Here is a 23,260-nt window from a genome sequence, read left to right as displayed (position 1 = left end):
ATTGGTATCTTCATTTATTGGTTTTAGTTAGCTATCTCGTGCCTGGTAACAGTAAATACCCAAATGAAAAAAGTTTGAACATACCACATGATTGATGAAACAAGGGAACCAAAAGTACACAGATCCTTGGAACAAAAAATACGACTTTTTTGCATAAATTTATCCAACTATCTTCTAATATGTAATCAATTTTAATATGTTTTTTGCATTAGAATTATAATTATTAATCCAATAAATTACCAATCAATAATTAATTTTAATTTTGCTCAAAACTTTTATCTAACATTCTTACTGGCTCTCACATAAACCAGTAGTTTCCTAAGAGGTTGAAACCAAAAATCTTCAACATACAACACAACACTGTTTACTCTTTATAAAGCGATAGCAGTTTCAGAATCAAAGTCCAGCCATTCTAATTGATGCCTGTGCAGCACACTGCCCACAAGAGAATTGCCAAAGCAGAAGCCATAGAAGCCATTGCATAATACCCACAAAGCCTAGAAAATCTTGACTTATTGAATGCCACAAGTGCATTGGTAGCACCGGAGAAGGCGAAGATTATGCATGTTATGAAGGCATGGAAGGTTCTTGGGCGACCCTTGAAGACTATGGTGGGAATTGGATTGTTGTCTATGTACTCATAAGGAAGCTGAAGGAGGATGGTTATCACTTTGAAGCATAGCCCCAAGACACACTCTAGAAGGGTGTAGTTGGGAATTGAGGCTAAAGAGGTTTGATAAATTGTCTTCTCTTCGAAAGTCATTGTTGTAAAGAAAGAAAGAATGCAAGGAGTTTGAAGAGAGATCAATTAAGCCATGTTGGATTGTGTGGATATTATGAAGTTGTATGTGTATATATATATGTGTGTGTGTGTGTGTAGTATATAGTATACAACTAACACTTTCCACACTTAATACATGGAAATTTGAGAGATATTTCTAGGAAACTTGTGGGAAGTTTCTGAAATACATTACACGGTAGAAGATGGTGAATTTGGTGTCTCTTTCACATGAAACTTCAAGGAATTTGGTGCCAAAGAAAAAAATAAAAAGAAAGAAAAGAAGTGAGGATAAGAAAGCTGAGATGGGGTCCAAAGTAAGGAGCATGAAGGAGTGTCGTGGACTTTTTGGCATAGAGGAAGTTTCCTCTCTAATTACTACAACATAGAAATTGGGTGTGAAATGTGAATGTGATTGTGAGTGTGACATCTCTTTTGTTAATGGGAGATGAAAAGATATTCCTGAAGACTACTAAGTTCATCAAATAGGTAGTGGTCATCTATGTGATTGATCAATTCTGTTGGGTGTGTTAATTAAATACTTTCTGAATTACCACCACTTGTGTATCAACCTTTACCTATTTCATTTCTACCGTAAAGTGTACAAGTTGAGTCCATACCCGGGGTTCATGCTCTTTTTCTTCTCCTTTTTTTTTTTTTTCCTTCTTTTCCTTTAAAGTAGAAGGAATATGTCTATTAATTGAGGAACAACAAAGTTGGGGCGTTTACTTGAAGTCAACATAATTACTTAAGGTTGTGGAAATGGGTTGCCCCATACATTTGGATAAACATGTTAGACAAAATGTTTTTTAATCGGATGATCGAATCAATTTGATTGCGGGCTAAAACTTTACAAGTCTGGCCCAGTCTTTGTATGCCGTTGGCTGAACTTCCTAGCTCGTTGGCCCACATTTTATTAAAAAAAAAGAATCAATGTCTAAATTCAAGTCATTAACTAATTTTAAAATGTGAAGGATTTTTTTTTAGGGCAACTTACAAAATCATCTCTCCTAACGAGCCATGAAAGTGGTTGAAAGAAGTGTTGCATTTATAATTTCTTTATGTTTACCTCTTTAAAAAAGGTAATTTGTTATAACAAAAATAATAAATAATTTAGTATTAATAAAAAATGATATAACATAATAAAATGTTGAAAAAATTAGTTAAATTTAACTTTCAAGTAATATAAAAAAATTTATTTATACAATTTAATTATTTATTTTCACTTAGAGAGAGATATCTGTCTACTTCTTTTCTTTCTTTTTAACATATCACGATAAGAAATTATTTCTCCTCTCTCTATATATATTTTTAATTCTATTCTTTTCATTTTATTTTTTTTTATCTATTTCACTTCTAAGCCAAATAGAGTATAAATAATGAACCATATTATTCATAATTTTCTTTTGAATTTTAAATTTAAATTCTTTAACTTAATAAAAAAATATCATATTTTTTTTTAAAATTTTACATTGTATTTAAATTAATTATATAGACATTTCTTATAATTTTACTTTAATTTAAAAATAATCACAGCTATTGCTTGAAATATAAAGTAAAAGAACTATAGAAGGCCTAAGTAGAGAAAAAAAAAAGGCAAGATTCTTGACATCACATCCCCATTCCCACCAATGAAGGTATTCCATCCTTTGTGGTTAATTAATTATAAGATTTTTTAATTATTTATATTATCATTCTAAAATTATTATTTTTATTTCTATATTCACTTATTTGAAAAGAGAATAATTAAATAAAAATATGTAGAAAAAATAATTAATGTATTTAAAAATTAAAAAAATCAAATCTTACAAAAAAATAAATAAATAAATTTCTAAACTGAATCTTATAATTAAAGGACAAAGTAATTATTAGTGAACTGGTGGTCCATCGTTGCCATAACTAGTTACTACCAAATTCTTTTAATCGCTTCCCCTGCTCTTATGCATTGTTAATTGATTTCACCCTCTTCAATCCTCACTAGTCTACTATGATGAGACACATCCTACAGTATTATTGGTTCCAAAATGTTTGCCATGTAATCAAGTCAAGCAAAGTCTTCCACAATTGCTTGGAAATTTTTGAGTCATGGAAAAAGAACTAGAGCACCAGACTTGGCTTTTCTTGAATGTTCCTTTCCTCATTATATAATAGAAAACCATACTTCACTTGAAAAAAGCACAAAACCACACTAGCATTTTCAACAGAGAGCACTGAGAGAATTTGAAGCCTGTGTTCTCCTTTGGTTGTTTTTCATGTCTTCTGATCCTCCCTTTTTCCACAAAATAATTTCCAATGCTTGGAAAAGCATTGCCATTCCAACATTTGGGTATGAAGGTAACCTCCCTTTATCCTTACCTAGCATTGCCATTCCAACATTTGGGTATGAAGGTAACCTCCCTTTATCCTTACCTAGTATTATAACCAGAACCAGGTCCTTAACTTTAGCACTGCCTCAGAACCATGGTTCTGAGGCCTTGCCAATGTACCATTTTATTAATGCAACTGAGACAGAAAAACTAGACTACAACCCTAAGAAGAGAGCCTCAAATCTATCAGCAAAAATTGTTTGTATGATCTTTGCTGCTTTAGCTAATCAGACAATGTCTACCCCCCAAAATCAACCTTCAATTCTTGGACCTGCTATAGTGATTGCTTTTGTAGCTTCACTTTTTGTGATGTTGGTGTCAAAAAATGATACCATAAAGCCTTCCTACCTAAGGCTTGTAGCAATTATGGAGATAACTGGTTCTCTTTCTTTTACCCTCATTTTCTGGCTAATGACAAAACCTTTCTTCTCTGGAAACTTAACCTTGTGGATTATCATGGGAGTGCTGGCTATGGCTTGGAACATGCTAGCCCTCTGCATACGATTCTCTACATGAATCCTATCCGTAGGAGTCGCAAAATCTCCAAACTAAGTAAAAGATCGATTGATCTGTTGCGGTTTTAAAGGTTAATTTCCTTGATGATATCATAGGTACAATTGTGGCCACATACCACAATTGTCCATAATTTATATTAGACTAAAGTATATTTTAGGCCTTGATAAATGATCAATTTTTGTTTTAGATCCCTAATAACGAAATTTTGTTACATTGAATTCCTGATATATCAAAACTTTTGTTTCGAATCCTTTGTATCAATTAAATAATGACATGAACGTTTATCAGGAATTCAATGCAATGAAAAAATTTATCAGGACTACAACAAAAATCAATCATTTGTCAAAGATCTAAAATATATTTAAGTCTTTATATTATCAAATATCGACTACTACAACCGCAATTTATATTGATCAATTAAGTATCAGTTTACAAGGTGCAAGGGATGTTGTGGCTTCTACTATTTTAGCCATCATGCTGTGATGGCTTGTGTTACATCCACATCTACAACTACATATATGTTTTTCCTTCTGTCCTAGTATATCATAAAACTTTGCAGTCTGCAGTCCATCTCCAGAATCCAAACCATATATCGTTCTAGTACCTTCCCGACATCTACATCAAAGTCTAGTACCTGCGTAACACCTACGTACAAAGTCCAGTACCTATCTGGCACCTACATACAAAGTCCAGTACCCGTCTGAACCTTATATGGTTCACACCACACAAGAAAGAAAATAGCCTACATATTCCACTTTCTTGAAGTCTTGTCAGAAAACACAACTATTTACCGCTAGTCAAAATGGATCTTGTAGCCGAAACCTTCCAACCGCAACCTCAGCTTGGCTTCGAACACACAAGTAAGTGATGCAATCTTAAGTATCTGTTTACTCTGATTACATGTTTAAAAATTTTCATATCAGTTCACAGTGTATATATGCTACTATGTTTTATTCAATCAGTAACTTAGATTTCTTCATACTTATTATGCACTAGCTAGTAGCTATTAAGCTATATCACTATATAAAAATTTGATATTGGTCTTGCAGATTTTCGTCTAGTCTACTCCATGGCATGCAGTAATCAAGTAACTACCACTTACTAGGTAGATCTTCTTAATGATTTGCTGAATCTAAGAACATGGCAACCTGTCAAGTATTTGAATCAAATATTGGTGAAACGACTCTGTAAATAAATTTCCCTGTCTGATGTGAGACCTATCTAGTCACTATTTCAATTTGCTTAATTGAACTTTGAATAGAATAAACAAATTGGATTGAAATTTAGGGACATATTACTCATAAGTCCGGAAAAATTTCATCCCATTTTATCGTGTGCTCTATCCTTGAATTTGTAGTCAAGTGCAACTATGAACTTATTGGGATTATGTGCTATATTTGTAAAATATCATTAGTATCATCTATGTTAAGATGTTGGATGTAGCCATTTACTAGGAAGATTTTGTTTTTCCATCTCTCTAAGCTTCTGTTATGTGAAATGCAAATCTCACGTTCGAAGACTTACCAAAGACAATGTATGGAATATCTTCAGAGTCTAAATATCAGACCTGATAGATATCTTTCAGCATTATTCTCAAATAATTTGAGTGACAATTGTCTTTCGCATACCTGTCGGCTATGTTGGGGTTTGAACTTTTCCCTTTTTTTATGTTTTACCTTGATACTTTATATAGCTTCAATTGGACAATTTGAGTGACAATTTTCTGTTTTCACCTTAAAATTTAGGTTAAATTAATTTTTCTTTAATTTATTATTTAGATTCAATTTAGTCTTTTAATTTGTTTTGGGTTCAATTTGATTCTCTAATTTTTAAAACCAATTTAATTTGATCATTTAGTTTTTTTATTCAATTTGTTCATCTAATTTTTAAAACTAATTCAAATTTTTAGGAAATGTGCATTTTGTGATAGTTTAAAATCACTTAATGGTAATTTTGAACTTTTACAAAATGTGATTTTTTATAACTTGAATGGAAAGATCAAATTAAATTGATTTTAAAAATTAAAAGACCAAATTAACCCCAAAAAAATTAGATGACAAAAAACTAATTTAACATAAAATTTAAGACTTCAATTACTCTCCTCCTTAGCATAAAGGTAATATTAAGTAGACAACTCTATATGAGAAATTTTTACTTATACCTCAATTGTAGAGATATTATTAGGTGGCCTTAAACTATTACTTGGTTTAGAGTCTTGACCAATTTGTATAGTACACTTAATTAAGTGTTCTTAATTCTTTTCGCTTAAATCATATAACTTAAAGATTGGTCGAGATAATAAACAAATGATGATCCAATACTATCCAATGATTAATTTGCGACAATAATGATGATGGTGACCGTAGGTGATTTGTTTTGGGGAGGAGAATGGGGGCAATGGAGGAGACATTTAGCGGAATGGTTGTAACGATAATGAGAATGATAGCATTGACACTAATAACAATGATGGTAACAATGGTGAGAATTGTAATGGTAACAACAATAGTCATTATAAAATTAATTTAAAATGATTATTTTATCTCTACTATTAATTAAAAAATTACCTTATTTACTATACAAACATCCGTAGTGAAATTTAGGATCTAGTCAGATAAGAATACCCAATCTCCTAAAAGAAAATTACAACCATTATGTTTTGTGAATTCAGGATATCTCTTAGTAGAGAAGTAATCTCTCAAAGTATTGATATGTATTTTTATAATTATTCATTGGTGGAATGTTAGTCTTAAAAAATATAAATTTATAAGAGCCTGCTAGTTACTAGTCCATATTTTAAAAATATATATATAAATCTTAAATTTTTAGGACTAAGAAACTTGTCATTAGATCAAATGTCCAAATTCAAGACTATATCCAAATCATTAACCAATTTTAAAATTTTGTTAAACTTAAATCTCAAGTTTAGCCTAATTTAATAAGTTTAAGTTTAAATGATAAATAAATTTAAGTTCATCAAGGGAAAGAGACATTAACTATTTCAAAGTTCGATTGAAAGATAAATAAAGTGTGACTAAGAATTGTTTTTATCAAATATTGAATTTGAATAATACTTAAACAATTTAATTTTAACTTCAACACAATCACCTGATTGAATCATTGAGCTTAAAGTTAAATTCAACCGATTTTATTTTTATTTTTATTTTTTTTAACAAGGAAAATATGAAATTTTATTGGTGATACGGTTTCATATTATTCAAAATTAACTGGCAACATTTAGTTGATTAAACGGATGGGTTTGGGAACTATTAAGCTTGGCAATTTTTATTTTTTTAACTGCTTTAGTTTGACAATTTTGATAACATATAACTGCTGTGAAAAAAATAAGTACCTCATTGCAGATAATAAATAGTAGGGATATGATTTTTTAAGGTAATCGGTGACAAATAATAGAATGAATCAGAATATAATGAAATGAAATAGATTGGAATAAATAAAAAATTTATTTCATTGATTGAATATCTCATAATAGCACAGAACAAAGATTCCGTTGTTAAGAAATAATTATATTCCGTTGTTTAAGAAAAGGCTTAAATAGAATGAGTTATAACTTTTTTCATATTAACTTTATTTCAAATATATTAACCCAATATTTTGGATGAAGTATTTTAAAATTCTAGGAAATTTAATTTTCTTATAAATTAAAATGCTAGGATATAGTGTTTTTAATTTGCTAGACTGGGATGGATACGGATTCGTCTACAAAACCAACAGAGAAAAGCGTCCATTAAATAGGACTCACATCCGCATTTTTTTGTTCTTTCTTTAGTTCCATTCACGAAAAGCTATGCAAGTGGATCAATACGGTCTTATATGAATTTTTTAAATCAACAAGTCTAATTCAATTGGTTTAAAAGAATATGTGAATTATTATTAATTTTTGTATATTATTTTTAATTTTTATCAATAAAAAAATATGAAATTGTTAGACAACTTCGTTGGACACCCCTGGAAAAGAACCGTAGTAATCCTGGAGACAGGACAAAAGCAAAGGTATACACCGTATAATATTAATTGCTTTATTTAGTTTTCGTTATCTAACTATGTATATATGTTTGGGTTTGTTTGATTGTAAATAAGGATGAAGAAAATAAAAAATAAAAATAAGATAAAAATATTAAATTTTATTATTCATGTGAGAGAAGGAATATGAACTATTGAGGGAGGAAAACAAAATTGAGTCCCACGTATAAAATCATTTTCCCCGTAATGAGCCATGAACCGAGAAAGAAGTGTTGCATTTGTTTTTTTTTTTTCTTTCTTTACGTTTAATTTTTTTAAAAAATAAATAATTTTATAACATAAAATAATAAATAAATAAGATACAAAATTTTAATTTTTTAGTTAAATTAAATTTTTAACTCGCATAAAAAAATTTCATATACAATTTATATATTTTTAGTCACTCATCCACTCATTTAAATAAGTAGAGATATCATATTTTTATTCTTCCAAATAACACATCTTTTTTCTTCACTTTTTCATCCCTCCTATTCCTTCCTTCTTATTTATTCTTTCTCTATATCTTCTAATTTAAATAGAGCATAAATGATTATCTATGTTATTCATAATTTCTTTTGTTTAAATTTAAATTCTTTAAATTAATTATAGATATATTTTTAAAGAATTAAATTATTCAAATTTTATATGAATTAACTATACATACATTTATTAAAATTTTATTTTAAATATTTTAGAATTTAATTTTTCAATGTTACTTGAATTTAAAAATAATCACAACTATTGCTTGAAATATAAAGTAAAAGAAGGTATAAGCACAGTAAAAGAAAAAGAAAAAAGCAAGATTCTTGGACATCACATGGCCCACTCTCACACCTATGAAGGTATTAGTAAACAACCGTGTTTTTTTTAATAAAGATCAAAGGGTGACAATTTCTTTGAAGACAATGTAAATTAATTGTTGCATTTCTATGATTTATCAAATTAGAAAATGGATCAGCGTGTTGTTAACTTCTTTTAATAACTTTCATTGCTCGTACATTGTTAATTGATTTCACACCCTACGCATCATTACGTGGAAAATCAAATCAAGCAATAAAGACTTTGCAATTGCTTGGAAATTTATGAGGCTTGTTGGAAAGAGAACATGGCTTTTCTTGAATGTTCCTTATCTCATTATAAAATAGAAAAATGCACTCAATTAAGAAGGTAGGTAGAAAACTACACTATCTTTGATAACAAAGAGCACTGAGAGAATTTTTGAAATTAGTCTTTCTCCTTTGGTTGTTTTTTATCATTCATGTCTTCTGAGCCTCCGTTTTTCCACAGAATAATTCCTAATGCTTGGAACACCCACCAGTGTAACAAGAATAAGTCCTTAACCTTAACACTGCCTCAGAACCATGGTGGTTCTGATGATCACTTGCCACTATACCATTTTAATGCAACTGAGAAGGAAAAACTAGACTACAACCCCAAGAAAATTCCCTTAAATCTGTTACCAAAAATTGTTTGTCTAACTTTTGCTGCTTTGGGGTATCAAACGATCACATCCCAAGACCAACCTTGTATTCTTGGACCTGCTATAGTGATTGCTTTTGTAGCTTCACTCTCTGTGGTGTTATTTTCAAACAATGATACCATAACCCGTTCCTACCCACGGCTTGCAGCTATTGTTGAGCTAATTGGGTATCTCTCTTTCACACTCAGTTTCTTGGTAATGATAAGAGTTTTCTTCTCTGGAAATTTGATCTTGTGGATTATCATAGGAGGGTTGGCTATGGGTTGGATCATGCTAATCCTCCTTATACGCTTATTTACATGAAGCTTGTCCCTCTACTGGTGAATCAATTAGGGTCAAGGACCCATTATGGGATAAATGTGAGCTCAGGAGCGATGAATAAATCCTTTCATCACTCCTCATTACTCCCGAGCTCACATTTATTTCAAAATGAGTCTAACTGGATCCTACAAAATCAACTTATAAGATGAGGATTATCTTCACTTATATATTCTACTTTGACTATATTACTAGGCGAGGTAAGATCTCCAATGCAGCCAAGAATTAAACATCTTAAATGAGAAGTTTGCATAGCTTACACATGTGTAGAAGATTCGATAACATGTGATACTATAGGTCCAACCATTATAGTTACATAGATTGTGGTACTATTCGGTGCTTGTTACGGTACAGGTTTGGTACATGTACGCGACCTTGAAAAGATTTGGTGCGTGGGAATATGCATGTCGGTACGTTATTTAAATTTTATCATTTATTTTTCTCTTAAAAAACCAGTATAATTTTTCAATTACAAATTAATTAATAGATTGATTTTATTTTTTTTATGTTTCTAAAAAATATAAGTTAGTTTACTCTGATAAGAAAGTTAAGACAGCTTGATTGTTTATCTGGTTTGCCTCAATTTGGTCCCTATTGGCTGCATAGAAATTGCGTTATCTTCAAAAAATGAGGGTCCTAACGGTGAACGTACTTGTGTTTGTTTTGATTGAATTTAGAGCTTGGTCTTAACTGTCCAATAAAATGAAAGGCTTTTCCTTTTTTCTTTTATGAATGGTCAATTATCGAACCCTTGGAGTGTTTCAAGTGCTTGTAGGTGTGTGATCTGAACAGAGAAGTATGTAATATAGGTTGTAGTAGTCGATGCATGTTTCTGTCATGCCTTTTTAAGTAAGCAGCATTTGATGTATGCACCAACTCATTTTTTTCCTTTTAGGTGGGTGGACAAGTGCTAAGGCATTAAGGTGGGCAGGGAGGTGTTAAGGTATTAGGAAATTGGTTGGATGTTGATATGTTGTCATGTAAAAGGGTTCCTCTTGTATCCATACCTAATAAAACTTAATTTGGTTGACAAAGAAAAAAAAAAACATGAGTTCGGATTTAATCCTGAATTAATATCATATATAGGTACAACATAGATCAATCATAAGAAACCATTCGTATTTTATACTTCAATGGCTGTTACCTGGTAGCTATTAGCCATAATCCGTGTTGGGTTAACTACAAATAGGTAATGGTAGAACAGAGCCTCTATGAATGTATTCTTAACCTTAATATGGTTCACACAATCACACCACACAAGAAAGTAAAATAGCCTACGTATTCCACTTTCTTGAAGTCTTGTTACAAGACACAGCTATTTATGCCTAGTCAAAATGGATCTTGTAGCTGTAACCATTCAACGGCAACCTCAGCTTGGCTTCCAACACACAAGTAAGTGATGGAATCTTAAGTATCTGTTACTCTGATATACATGTTTAAGATTTTTAATGTCAGTTCACAATGTATGTTCTATTCAATCAATAACATAATATTTTTTCATGTCTTATGCACTAGTGAGTAAACAAATCATTATAAAAAATTTGATGTTGGTCTTGCAGGTTTTCGTCTAGCCTGCTTCTGGAAGTAATCAAGTAACTATCACTTACTAGGTTGATTTTGTTAATGATCTGCTGAATCTAATAACATGGCAACCTGTGAAGTATTTGAATCTGTTATGAGACATATTAAGTCACTATTTCAATGTACTTAATTGAAGTTTACATAGAATAAACAAATTGGATTGAAAATTGAGGGACATATTACTCATAGGTCCGAAAATTTTCATTCCTCTTCATTTTTTGTCATGTAGCACACCCTTGTATTTGCAGTCAAGTGCAACTGTGAACTTATTAGGATTATGTCCTATGAGCAAGGTATGTGAGGATTAAGCTATTGAATGTTAGAAGAAAGATTTTAAATCTTGTCATACAATGATGCATCAGCATGATGTAGCATGTTCAACACAAATAAATAATTCTAACAGAAACTCCAAAGTTCAAGACCCATGAAGGAATTTTTTTTATATACTCGTAAGAATTGAACAAGGTACCAGAAGATTTCTAACACTCATACACTCTATTGAAGTAACTGTTAGACCCCCTTTGTTCCCATGAAGGAATATAGGTGCAACACCAACAATCCCAGTGATCATTGACTAATTAACGAGAAAGAATCATAATTCATATTGAATTGTGATTCAGGGTCCAAAATAATTTATGGTTTTCAAAGACTTACTAAAACGGGCCATGGTACAAACTGCACCAAAACGTTACGAGAATGGATCTTGGTCCAAAGCAAATCATGATCGTATCCATCCAACGATGAACCATGGTTCAGTGAGAAAATCTCCCAACATGGACTTTGGTCCTTGCAAAAACACTTTAATAGAGAGACTTTTTTCGATTACACAATAAAGAGACTTTAACATGATACTAGAACTAAAGTGACCCTAACAATTTTTACCAAAGGTTATCTATGCTGATTTTGATATGGAGATATAAGATGTGTTGAATGATTAAGGGAAAAAGAAAGAGAGGAAAGATCAGGCGAGTTTAATCTCCCCTAAAACAAAATTAAGATTCTAACAAACATTGATAAAAATAATATTAATTTTGAATTTTGATATATTCCCCGAGAGTGACCCTGCCACTCATGAATCCAAGAGGCTATCAGTAATTGACAATTTCACTTACCTACTTTCTATTGTATATATTGAGTCTTCATATCTATCTAGTAATTGATATTGTTTATATATTTCATATTTCTAGACTTAGGGCATGGACTGATTTTATAAAGACCATTCGTTTCTGCTCTTTCAATACTTGCACAGAGCTTTCTTCTTCAGAACTCGATGAAGTGGGACATAAAATAATTCTTTCACAATTAAGATTACTAAAGGTTCTTAAAAATTCAGCCGTAATACCTTAGCCTTTATTTGTCCTATATCGTAAGATCATCTCCTAATACGAACTGTGTTTCTTAAATTAGAAGAAAAAGAGGTAAAAGAAAAATTGGTAGCTTAAAACGTGTGAAAACACTGCTTTTAAGGATTTTAATAATGCCAAAATTCCGAGAACTACCGAGAAGTAAATTATGTTAATACTTAATATAGTATTGGAGAATGAACGAAGAATTATGATTATGAGAAAGAAGACGTAACAGATGTTAAATAGTGTTGAAAATTAACATCAAAGGGTAAGAAAAATTAGGATTAGCAAAAGAATGGTCAAGACTATTGGACAATGTAAAAACACTAGTCAGCAAAATATAAGTTTGATCAAGTCAAAACTTACCACAACAAATTTGAAAATAAAACTAGTTTCCTAATAAATAATTTTTTTTTCTTCTTATTTCTCCTTGTTTAGTCCATGTGGGAGTCGCTTTTAAAACTTACCCACAAAATATTCAACAAGTGTATCATTCAGAGTTAAGAAGACTAAAAGTGAACAAAGAAGAACCTGTTTTTTTTTTTTCTCTTAAAATGTATAAAAGGAGGCTAACATTGGAGAGAGAAATAAGAGATAAAGATCCTTTATTACAACACCTCCAACAATAACGTAATAGTAATTTGTTGAAATTTATAATTAATTATGATTTGCCATCTTTCTCTCTCATAGAGATTAAGGAATCTAAATAAATTTAATAATGACATAAATGAATAGAACAATTTTACTTGCCAAAAGAAAATATCCTCTGCTCAATTACATTTCTTCACTTCTACATGGAAAGACCAATACATACAACATATAACTTTGCTAAAAGGAAAAAAAAAAAAAAAGTCACATCTTTTACACAAGTTAATCGAACCGAAATACATAATTAATCCAACCAAGAGACATCCTAATTCAACATCTCCATGTAGACTCACCATGAGTCCTACACACTACCCAAAAAATACAAAACCTTAGCAAAAAAAACAACAAATAAAATCTACATCTACATGTTTGACTCAAGCCCAATAAGCCACATACGAAGAACCTCACCTCCTCCTTTCAGGGGTCCAATGTGGTAATTCCTGGCTAAAATGCACAGACACAACCCTAGAGTCCAATAACTCCATTATGGGTGTGAAATTCACACATCTTGGCACCTTATATTGATTTATGGACGCACCTCTTGAGATTGCATAATCCATAAGCTCCTCAAAGGTCCCATTCCTCACAACACGAATTTCCAATGGGCCAATGGAATGATCAGCAACACGACATTGTCTATACACCGAGTTCAAGCACTCCTCCATCTCCAAACAACACCGATTCAACACCTCGTGACTGGGTGAGTTCGTCGAGTCCTTGGTCAACAATTCCCAATAAATCACGTAGTGACCCGGAATCGTTGTTGTGTCTGCATAACTCGTGTACTCCACAACGCTTGTATTGAACTCTGATAAAAGCTTTGAGGCATTCTCAATCCCCTTTTGCAACTCTGACTCGTCTGTTTTGTCTGAGTCAATGCTCAGCAACACGTTCTTCCTGCGCACGAAGTGGAATTGTGGTGCCGAGTTGTGGAAACCGGTGACTCGGAGGATGTCGCCCACACGGTACCGATAGAGTCCCGCATAGGTTGTGATCACCAATTCGTATTCCTTCCCCACTTCAACGTCCGCCAACTCCACTAGTTTTGAACTGGTGGAGCCAGGCTTAGGATCGTGGGGAAGGAATTCGAAATATGCCATGTTTGGCATAATGGTGTATGAAACCTCAGAGGGCTTGCACATCGGATTAAGGTTGAGTCCAAAGTAACACTCTGATGAAGCGTACATGGTGCATGCAAGTGGCAACCCTCCTCCGCTGTAGTAGTTAAGAGTGGGAATGTATTGGGCCATGGCACCCGTTACGATGACGTCCAAGTATTTTGTGTTGGGCCAAATCCTTGTGATGATTCCTTCCCAATTGTCCTTGGAACATTGTTGTGTCACAAATTGGGCCAATTCCGGGTCGGATTTTAGCACCTTGTCCATGTAACTCCTAATTGCCGGGTCGGTGATCCGAGAATTTAAGGTTCCGGTTTGGATATCATGGGCAAGTTCGGGCCAATTGAGTTGGAGGAACCGGATTGCACGGAGGAGCCCGGAGGCGAAGACGGCGCCGAGGCGGAGGACATGGTGGCGCTCAATGAGGCCACATAGCATTTGAGTATACATGCTTTGGAATGAGTCCGAGCAAAGAATGGCTTCATTTGGACTTGTGTAAACATTGTACGGGTCATAGGGTCGGGTCTTGAAATGGTCACTTTTGTAGTAGCTTGTGAGAACCGGACGGGCCAGTAACCCACCCGGGGTCCTTGTTTCGGACTTCACGAACAAAAAGTATAGGCCCTTTCCCTTGTCCAAGCCGGGCACATAACTGTTCCATTCAAAAATAATAATAATCACCGTTAGAATAAATAAATGTATTAATTTAATTGACTAAAAACAAACTAAATTCTCAAGTCAATATTTTAATTTTAATTTATGAAAACTATAAATTTATTCTTCCGCAATTGATGGTTTTTTTTGCCAGGTAAAGACAAAAAACATTAATTAGACGCAGATGAGAATCGGAAAGCAGAGGAGTATAGTAATAGTATTATTTGTTTTTTTAGGTCAATTATTTAGAGATGGAAACTTACAGGTTCATAACTGGCATGAGGAGGCTGTATAGAAGTTGGCGACGATCCAGCTCTTCCTTGATTGTGGGCATTAGTTTTCTTTCCCCAGCTGAAGTCCCAGAACTGCAGATTCAGATTCCACCAACACAAATCCCAATTTTAGTTCGATGAGTTTATACCAAGAATAATATTTTTAGAGTTATTTTTTGTTTTTATACTTTAACGACGGTAATAGATCATTAATTTTATTTAACTGAAAAAGTTACTCATGTTGATGTAAATTGATCTCTTTCTGGTATATTTAAATTGAGTATTGTGTTGAAGCAAGTAATTACCTGGTGAGAAACTCGGAGATGGGGTGAGCGGACAGGATGGGGGAGCGGTCGCCATTGGCGATGCGCTGAATCTCCGGCTGGACGTCCTCGTAGGTTATGACGGGAATCTTGGACTTGAAGGCTTGGCGGTCGGCGGCGCCGTCGAGTTCGAAGCGTTTAAGGTACTCTGTCTGGGCGTTGCGTGTGAGAATCTCCTCCAGGACTCTCTCCTGGACGGCGTCGGCGTTGCGAGTCATTTCTTCGATGAACCGCAACGCCTTTGCGTCCTTCTCACAGGCCGGGGGACCCAATGGGGACGAAATCGCAGAGTCCACAGCCATAGCAAGAAACCAATTAATTAATTGAAGAAACGAAAGATTAGAGAATAATAATGGTTTTGAGAAAGTTTTTAGAAGACTGAGTTACTCTTTGTGAAGAAAGCAGATAGAGAAACTCGTGGTGGTTATGGTTATGGTGTAGTGAGAGAACCAGTGCACGTTGCAGAGTTTATATAGAGGAAGAACTAAGGAGGGACCGGGGTGTGTGTGACTACACGCTGCACTGTGCCATGCCATCCAGTGGGACCCACGTGGTGAGAAACAAGATTATTTCTGTACTTTACTATTTTTTTTTATTATTTTTAAAAATAATAAAAAGATTATATTATGTACCCTGCTGCCGTGTGCCGTCCATACTAAAACTCTAACATGCAGAAAATGTATTGTTTTTAAGAGAATCCAGGGAGTGGTTTTTAGTTGGGGAAATAAACATATTTATTGTATGGAAATTGAGAAAAAAAAAATTAATAAGATTTAGTTTTTAAGTGATTAAAAATATTTAATTTGAGTGATTCAATAATCAATAGTCAGTGTTTTCAGAATATTCTTTTTTTGAATGGACGGTAGTCTAATTTTCTTTCCTGAGGTACGATATAGTATTTTTTTTTAATGGAATGTAATTTGTTGTTTTTTGTCCTTTTTTCTCTAGTCTAGTATACGAACTAAAAATTAAAAGTGGAAGTATGTTACATAAAAAAATATTTTTGTCATTTTTCTCTAGTCATTGTTAAATTAAATGGACGTAGAAAAAGACACGAGAAAGAAACATCAGACTTCGATCAAGACCTTTTGCATATGCTAAGTGCCCTAATTTAATGCCTATTGCAAAGTCATTTTTGTCTACCTTCAAAAAATTATTGCACGAAAAAGTTTTCTTCTAGCATTAAATTTTTGTATAAAGACAATATTCTCAAATTGAATTGTCAATTATATTGAAAATATTAAATATTTATAACAAAATTAAGTAATTAACCATTCACTTTGCATACGAAAACTCAAAGAATTGTGAATAGTGGATTTCCACGACAACTTGGTGACAATACACGAGCGTGGTTTAGGTTCCGCCTTCAAACAAACATTGTTGACTGAAACGAGTAACAAGAAATTTGACGAGTCAGAGTGCACAGTGACACACGCAAGATAAAGCAACACAAACAGCCAAATACAAAAAGTACTTTCCCTGGTAGCGAAATATTCTTTCAATTGCGTAATCCTAGTATATCAATAAATATGAACAAGAATGAACTCTAACCAACATTTTTTATGATATTTACGAATTTTTTAATTTTTAAATAAAAAACATATAATAATTTGTTAATTGGCAACTAACATCATTAATTAAGCTAATTCTAGTTTTGATAAGTAATTAAGGATTCATATTAAATTTTCATCTTTCAGTGCAATCAATTCGTTACTGTTTAATATTATAAGAAGAAATTTGAAATTTTTATTTGATATTCAATTTATCTTCTTCTTATTAGATCGACTCATCTTGATGTAAAATATGATATTTCTAATTTTGATCTCAAGTTCAAGTTGAGTTTAGATTCTACTAGAAAAAATTATTTAAATTATGATCAATTCTAAATAAAATAGGTAGGTTAAAAGTTTCACATAAAGGACAAAAAATATATTAAAATCACGTATCAACTAAAAATAATATTAAAATAAACTATATAAATAAAAAACAATTATTATTTTACAAATCAATTGTATACCATAAGTTAAATTCAAACTCACCTTATTTTTGACCAATCAACCCTGAAATGTCATCTATAATAGGATTGGAAGTGTTTTTCCAGGTTGAAAATAAAGAACATATATTAAAACATTGTTTAAGAATAAAAAAAGTAGTAAGGAAAAAAAGCTGAAGAGGTGTTGAGAAAAAGGTTGAACAGGGTGGTGTAGGGGAGGGAGGGGACAAAGTGGGGTCCACGTCACGTAGACATAGGCAGAAAAATGGGCAAGGAAATGTGAGTGAGGGACCAGCCATGTCAACGAAGGAAGCAGAGTGGTAGTTTTCGTTTTGGAAGATAATACGCGTCGACCAACCAAGGAACCCATTTCTGGTACCATTGTTGGGCCTCGACAACGATGGCTTGCCGGCGTACAAGCCATTTCGCCAAAAAAAAAAAAAACAAACAAACAATTTACTATAATTTATTTGCACGTGAGATAAATATGCCTATGTAATTGCGCTTGCTAGTGAAACTAAATTTGACATTTTCAACTAAGTTTATGCATTTGAGTCTATTGATAAAAAAAAATATAAAAAAAACTTACTTAAAAGTCCAAGATATCACTAAAGATGGCGAATCATTCAGAGATTAATCATAACTGATAAATAATGTACTTTACACTAATATTATCATTGGTGACATAAAATTACAGTACCTTCTAATTTGGATTAGGACAATTAATTAAAGTACGTTACTGTATTCCAATGACGAGAAATTACAACAAGTGTGCTAATTGTTTTCCGCAAAAGGAACAGGTTTTTTACTTTTATGAGTTTAATTTATATATCCAGTAAGAATTATTAATTAAATAGCTCATAATAATTGGTAATCGGATAATGAGGAAATGAACTTGATGATTACCATGTACGAATGTGGACGGCACATGGTCAAACTGCACATACCGAGGACAAATTCTTTTGCATGCCCTCGAAATGTATGAATGAACTGGACAAGGATAATTAGAGAAATTATTGTTGTTAATTATTAGAATTAATTGTGTTTTTCTTTTTCTTTTTCTTTTCAGTAGATGGATAATTAAGTTTTCAGTTTAAGTCAGTTTGTTGTGTCTCTAACAAATATGCTGTTCAAAATGAATGTGTCTTTAAGATTTTTTTTATTTTTTTTTCTTTTCATGTTGTTACGTTGTCACTACAAAATGCTAATTAATGTAATGCTACGAATGATACTGGGTATTATCTATAGCCAAACATAGGACCATAAGTAATTTAAGGAACGATTACAACCGGCCTATCTATTGAAAATGGTAAGGGAACAATTTTCTTTAAAAAAATTAATAACATGATTGCTTTAATATATCTTGTCATGCCAAATTCCTTTCCACTCCAACTGTTTGTGACTTAGTGTTGTTCTTATCATCATCAATATGATTCTGTTTACGTCATAATAATTACATTCTAATTCGGATTAGGACAAAGAGTACAATATTCCAACAGTGTCGAAGAAGTCTTATAAAATTTTAAATAGAACTAGAAAAAGAGCAAATATTTGGTGATCAGATAATGAAATTGATTATTACATGACGAATTAAATGGGGTGTGTTGGCAATGAAATAATGAATGATGTGGACGGCATATGGTCAAACTGAACGTACCAAGAAGAAATTAATTTGCTTTTGAGGTGTATGAATTAGAGGACAAAGATATTTAGAGAAAAGATTATTGCTTTCAGAACAAACATTTTTTTCTAACCTGGGCAGTGGGTGAAAAAAAGACAAATTTTATCATAAAAAACATTTGTTTCATTGAAATTATAAAAATCATTTATTACAATATTGAAATTATAAAACTTATTTATTATATTAAAAAATATTTTTTAATTCTTTAACCTACAGACTTACTAGTATTTAGGACGGGAAATACCAAAATAAATAATATTTTTTATTCTTATCACTTGTTAATTATAGTTTAAGTCAAATTTATGTCTCTATTTCTAACAAATATGATTCTCATAACATATAGATATGTTGTACTTTTGAGTTTTGAGAGTAATAATAAGGATTTAGGGTAAAAAATCATCTAAGTCTGCCTCTTACATATTAAGAAGGGATACTTGCCATCTGAATTAATATGAGTAAATTTTTGAAATTTTAACGGTACTTATTCCTTCGTAATTTTTTTTTTCATTTTGCAACTTTTCTTTCTTTTAATTAAAAATAAATCAAGAAAATAGTCATATAAAAATGAGTCTTAACATTTTATGGAAATAAATATTTACTATGGCACTGCTAAAAAAGTTCCCTAAATTATATGTAAGGAAAATGACAATGTAAATGTAATTGTTGGTTATACATGCACGTACGCTTGTAAACCCTAACGCAAGTTTGTTATAAATATTAATAATTAATAATTTAGATTAGAAAACGCACACTTGTAACGGGAAAAGATAGAAGATGGTAAGTACTAAAGATAAATTATATTTATATAATTCCTTTATACAACAAAATATTAAAAAAAAAAACAGAAAAAGTGTGTAATAAAATCATTAATAGATATAATACTGAGAGATAAAGAGAAAAAATAATTTTAAGAAAATGTTATGTAATATACACAGTTTAAGATATAACAACCCTGACAAGATTCACAACATTTTGAACATCATCTAATATGTAGCCCCAATCACGTGTTCCCCCTTTTCAGTGAAACTTCCTATCCAAAATTCTTTATACTTATGTGTGTTTTACGTTTTATAACAAATCTGATGCTATGGTTTCAAAAAGGCTTTTGATTAAAATTATCACGACTAATATCGAAAATAGTTGTTTGTTTAATAGAAAATGACTTAGAAATCTATTAGTTAGATTGTTGTCCAGCTTTCATATATACTGCTGGCATGTATATAGAATTAATATTTTCAAAAAAAAGAAAAAAGAAGGTATTTGTCTTTAGGTTCGAAACTTCTAAATAATGGATATTTTTTATTTGTTGTTTTCTCTTCATTTATTTTGTAATGACTATACTTTTTTTTATTTGTTTTCTATATTTAAAAATATTAAGAATAATCACTGTGGCTAATGCCGGTGCATTTCTTTATTAATGGGTTTTCATGATAATCATTATTCAGCTCATTAACATAAAATACTGATCACGTTTTAATAAATAATCCACATTAATTTATTTGTTAACAATATTAAGTGAGAGAAAACTGAACTGTTAGTAACCATCACAATAATTAACGCTTGGAATCTAAGTTATGATAACATGTTTGGACCGACATTTTGTTATCCTTCTATTCAAAATTCCGTGTGAGGTCAAAAATAATTTCATAGCTTGTCCTTATTCATCCTTGCTTATGCTTTCTTTACTCAAATTAAAAATTCGGTCCAATCTAGCTATGTGATGACCCCCTTCAAAGTGAATTTCTAATTAATTTGATTGAAAATTAGGTGATATATATGAATTGAATAACAAAGTTAGTTAATGGGGTACAACAGATAGTGCATGTTTTATTTCAATTAATCTAATTGGCCTTTCTGTTTTTCCAATTGAAGAAAGGTTCTTCTGAATTATATAATGCATTGACTTTTATTAGGCTGAGAGGTTATGCATATCACAAACGCAAAGGGATGCGTAGATATATGCATGTAATAGGGTTTTACTCCGGTATTAGTAAAAAGTTGGCATAAAGACATGTAAATACCTAACACGTTATGGTTATTTATAGGAGGAGTATCATTTTCAATCCCCCAACCCCACTTGTTTTTTCGTTCATCATCTTATATAATTTAATTAAGATAAGGTTAAACTGTATGTACTTATATCTATATATAATGAGGGTATATATATATTATTTTAAAATTCGTTAGAAACTCAAATGGACTAACGCATAATTAATGGAGAATTCAAACCTATATGCACGTCAATCATGTACTTTATATACTTAATATTATGTTAATTTCTTCGACCAATTGAGACCAACTGCATTGACATGAACTAATTAAGATTTTTGACTTGACCAAACTTTCCACAGCACAAAGAAAATTCGTTTGCTATACTGTTTAACAGCTTAACATGTTCAAAACAGTGAACCAAATTAATAAAAACCAAATGGCACTATCTAATATCTATGGCTAAGCAGCCACAATAATTTTTTTTTCTTTTTTTCTCTAGCCCCCGAAGTTACACGCATGGGTTTTGAAAATGGTTTTTATTAGTTCTACTCAAATTAAGTAAGGAGGCCAATCCAAAATTTTCTAGTCTTCGTCTGTTCTTTTTTTTTTTTTTCTTTTTTTACCTTTTTCATGCTTTTTTTCGTATCTTCTAAACTCTTATGTCGAATTGAAGTGAAAAAGGTGAAAAATTATGGATTGGGATGCTGAGTAGAAAATAGAGATGGAGCAAAAACAATGTATCTGTCATATTCTTCTCAGCCTTACTTTTTTTTGTTCAGTTTAATTTCTTGACCGTTGAATTTTTCATAATAATCATTATTTCAGCTCATTAACATAAAATAATAATTATGTTCTCTTTATTCTTCTTAAATGATATACGTTTTAGTAAAATTACCTATTACCTATGAAGAATACCTTGATTTATCAACTAATATTTGTGAGCGAATAAAGTCATTCAAAGAGAAAATGTATATTGAGTTGTCACACTTTATGTGTTTTCTATTTTTATTTAAAATAACAGAAAATAAGAGTAAAAATATGTTTGTTTAAAATTTAAAAAATATTTTGAACAATAGATCTAAAACTGAAAAGAAAAAAACAGATTAACGTTTTCAACATTGTTTTCTGAAAAAGTAAAAACCCAGTAACACGTTCGAGTACTTTCTTCTCAATATATGTTTTTTAAATCTTAAAAATTTAAGAAAAAAATTAATTTCAAAAATTAAAAATAAACATTCAAACTAAGTGCTACCTAATATTTTCTTTTGTTGGTAAATAAGATAATATTTTCTAAACTTTTGTTTTTAGTTTTTAGTTTTTTGTTTTGTTTCTTTAAGAGAATTTGACATAGGGACCACTTGGGTGTAGTAATATTGGTGAAAATTTACAATTTATTAAAAGTGCATGCTTTGATTTTTATTTATGAGCTTTTTAGTTCATAAATACTGTATAGATAAATTTTTTATTTTTTAAATAAAAACCATTGAAAAATTAAAATATTTTTTGAAAATATAAAATAAAAAACTTATTTAGAATGCCACAAATACCTTATGTTATACAGATACCTTACTCACATTTTACACAATCGTATAAATAGATTTTAAAAAATAAAGAAAAGTCCAAACTGATCAATCGTTTATATCCGAGAAGATCGATGCATTTTATATATGAATCAATTAATACAATATTTGCATAATTATGTGATATTCTAATAACATTTACATACAACAAAAACAGACAACGAATACGCGAAGTTCTTAAATTTGCATGTGAAATTAATCGTATAAAGTATACGTTTTAGTACATCATTATATTTGTTTTCTCGGATTATACGTCTCTCTTATCCTTTTAATTACCATTGTCGACGCAAATCAAAGTTTGGACCAAGAAAGTTTGGTAAAGTTAGACAATGCCAGCTAGTGTCATCTTGTTGACTCGCCGTAAAACATTGAACCTAGCTAGTGATGAAGAACAAAGTAGTAAAAAGTTGGAGTTATAGTAAATTAAATGCCAAAAAGGCAAACACTTATCACGTTTTTCATGTTGTCACCTCATTTCAATTAATACTTCCTCCGCGTATATCACTTGCCTTAAGAAGCTATGAGTGTTTTAATATGGACGGTTTTTCGAATATTCTATGTTGATTTCTAAAAATGCTAACATATATATTTTTT

The 23,260-nt window shown here is 31.3% G+C and overlaps 2 protein-coding genes and 2 long non-coding RNA genes across 4 annotated transcripts; 2 read left to right on the top strand and 2 right to left on the bottom strand.

Annotated features, from left to right (window-relative positions):
- Positions 1-64: 64 nt before the first annotated feature.
- LOC114388145 lies at positions 65-849 on the bottom strand. The gene has a single exon (XM_028348474.1). The coding sequence runs from the start codon at positions 761-763 to the stop codon at positions 413-415; it is 351 nt and encodes a 116-aa protein (XP_028204275.1). The 5' UTR covers positions 764-849; the 3' UTR covers positions 65-412.
- Positions 850-2,883: 2,034 nt separating this feature from the next.
- On the top strand, positions 2,884-5,287 carry LOC114388137. Its single transcript, XR_003661454.1, has 2 exons — positions 2,884-4,520; positions 4,710-5,287. It is a non-coding gene; the product is annotated as an uncharacterized LOC114388137 (long non-coding RNA).
- Positions 5,288-8,860: 3,573 nt separating this feature from the next.
- Positions 8,861-11,337, top strand: LOC114388132. Its single transcript, XR_003661453.1, has 2 exons — positions 8,861-10,870; positions 11,038-11,337. It is a non-coding gene; the product is annotated as an uncharacterized LOC114388132 (long non-coding RNA).
- A 1,811-nt stretch (positions 11,338-13,148) lies between these two features.
- Positions 13,149-15,868, bottom strand: LOC114388122 (probable indole-3-acetic acid-amido synthetase GH3.1). Its single transcript, XM_028348456.1, has 3 exons — positions 15,403-15,868; positions 15,089-15,190; positions 13,149-14,823 (listed from the first exon to the last, which is right to left on the bottom strand). Exons 1-3 carry the CDS (start codon positions 15,720-15,722, stop codon positions 13,458-13,460), a joined length of 1,788 nt encoding a protein of 595 aa, XP_028204257.1. The 5' UTR covers positions 15,723-15,868; the 3' UTR covers positions 13,149-13,457.
- Positions 15,869-23,260: the final 7,392 nt, after the last annotated feature.

The sequence above is a fragment of the Glycine soja genome, chromosome 2, assembly GCF_004193775.1.
Source record: "Glycine soja cultivar W05 chromosome 2, ASM419377v2, whole genome shotgun sequence".
NCBI lineage: Eukaryota > Viridiplantae > Streptophyta > Magnoliopsida > Fabales > Fabaceae > Glycine > Glycine soja.
This window is presented reverse-complemented; position numbering and strand designations above follow the sequence as displayed.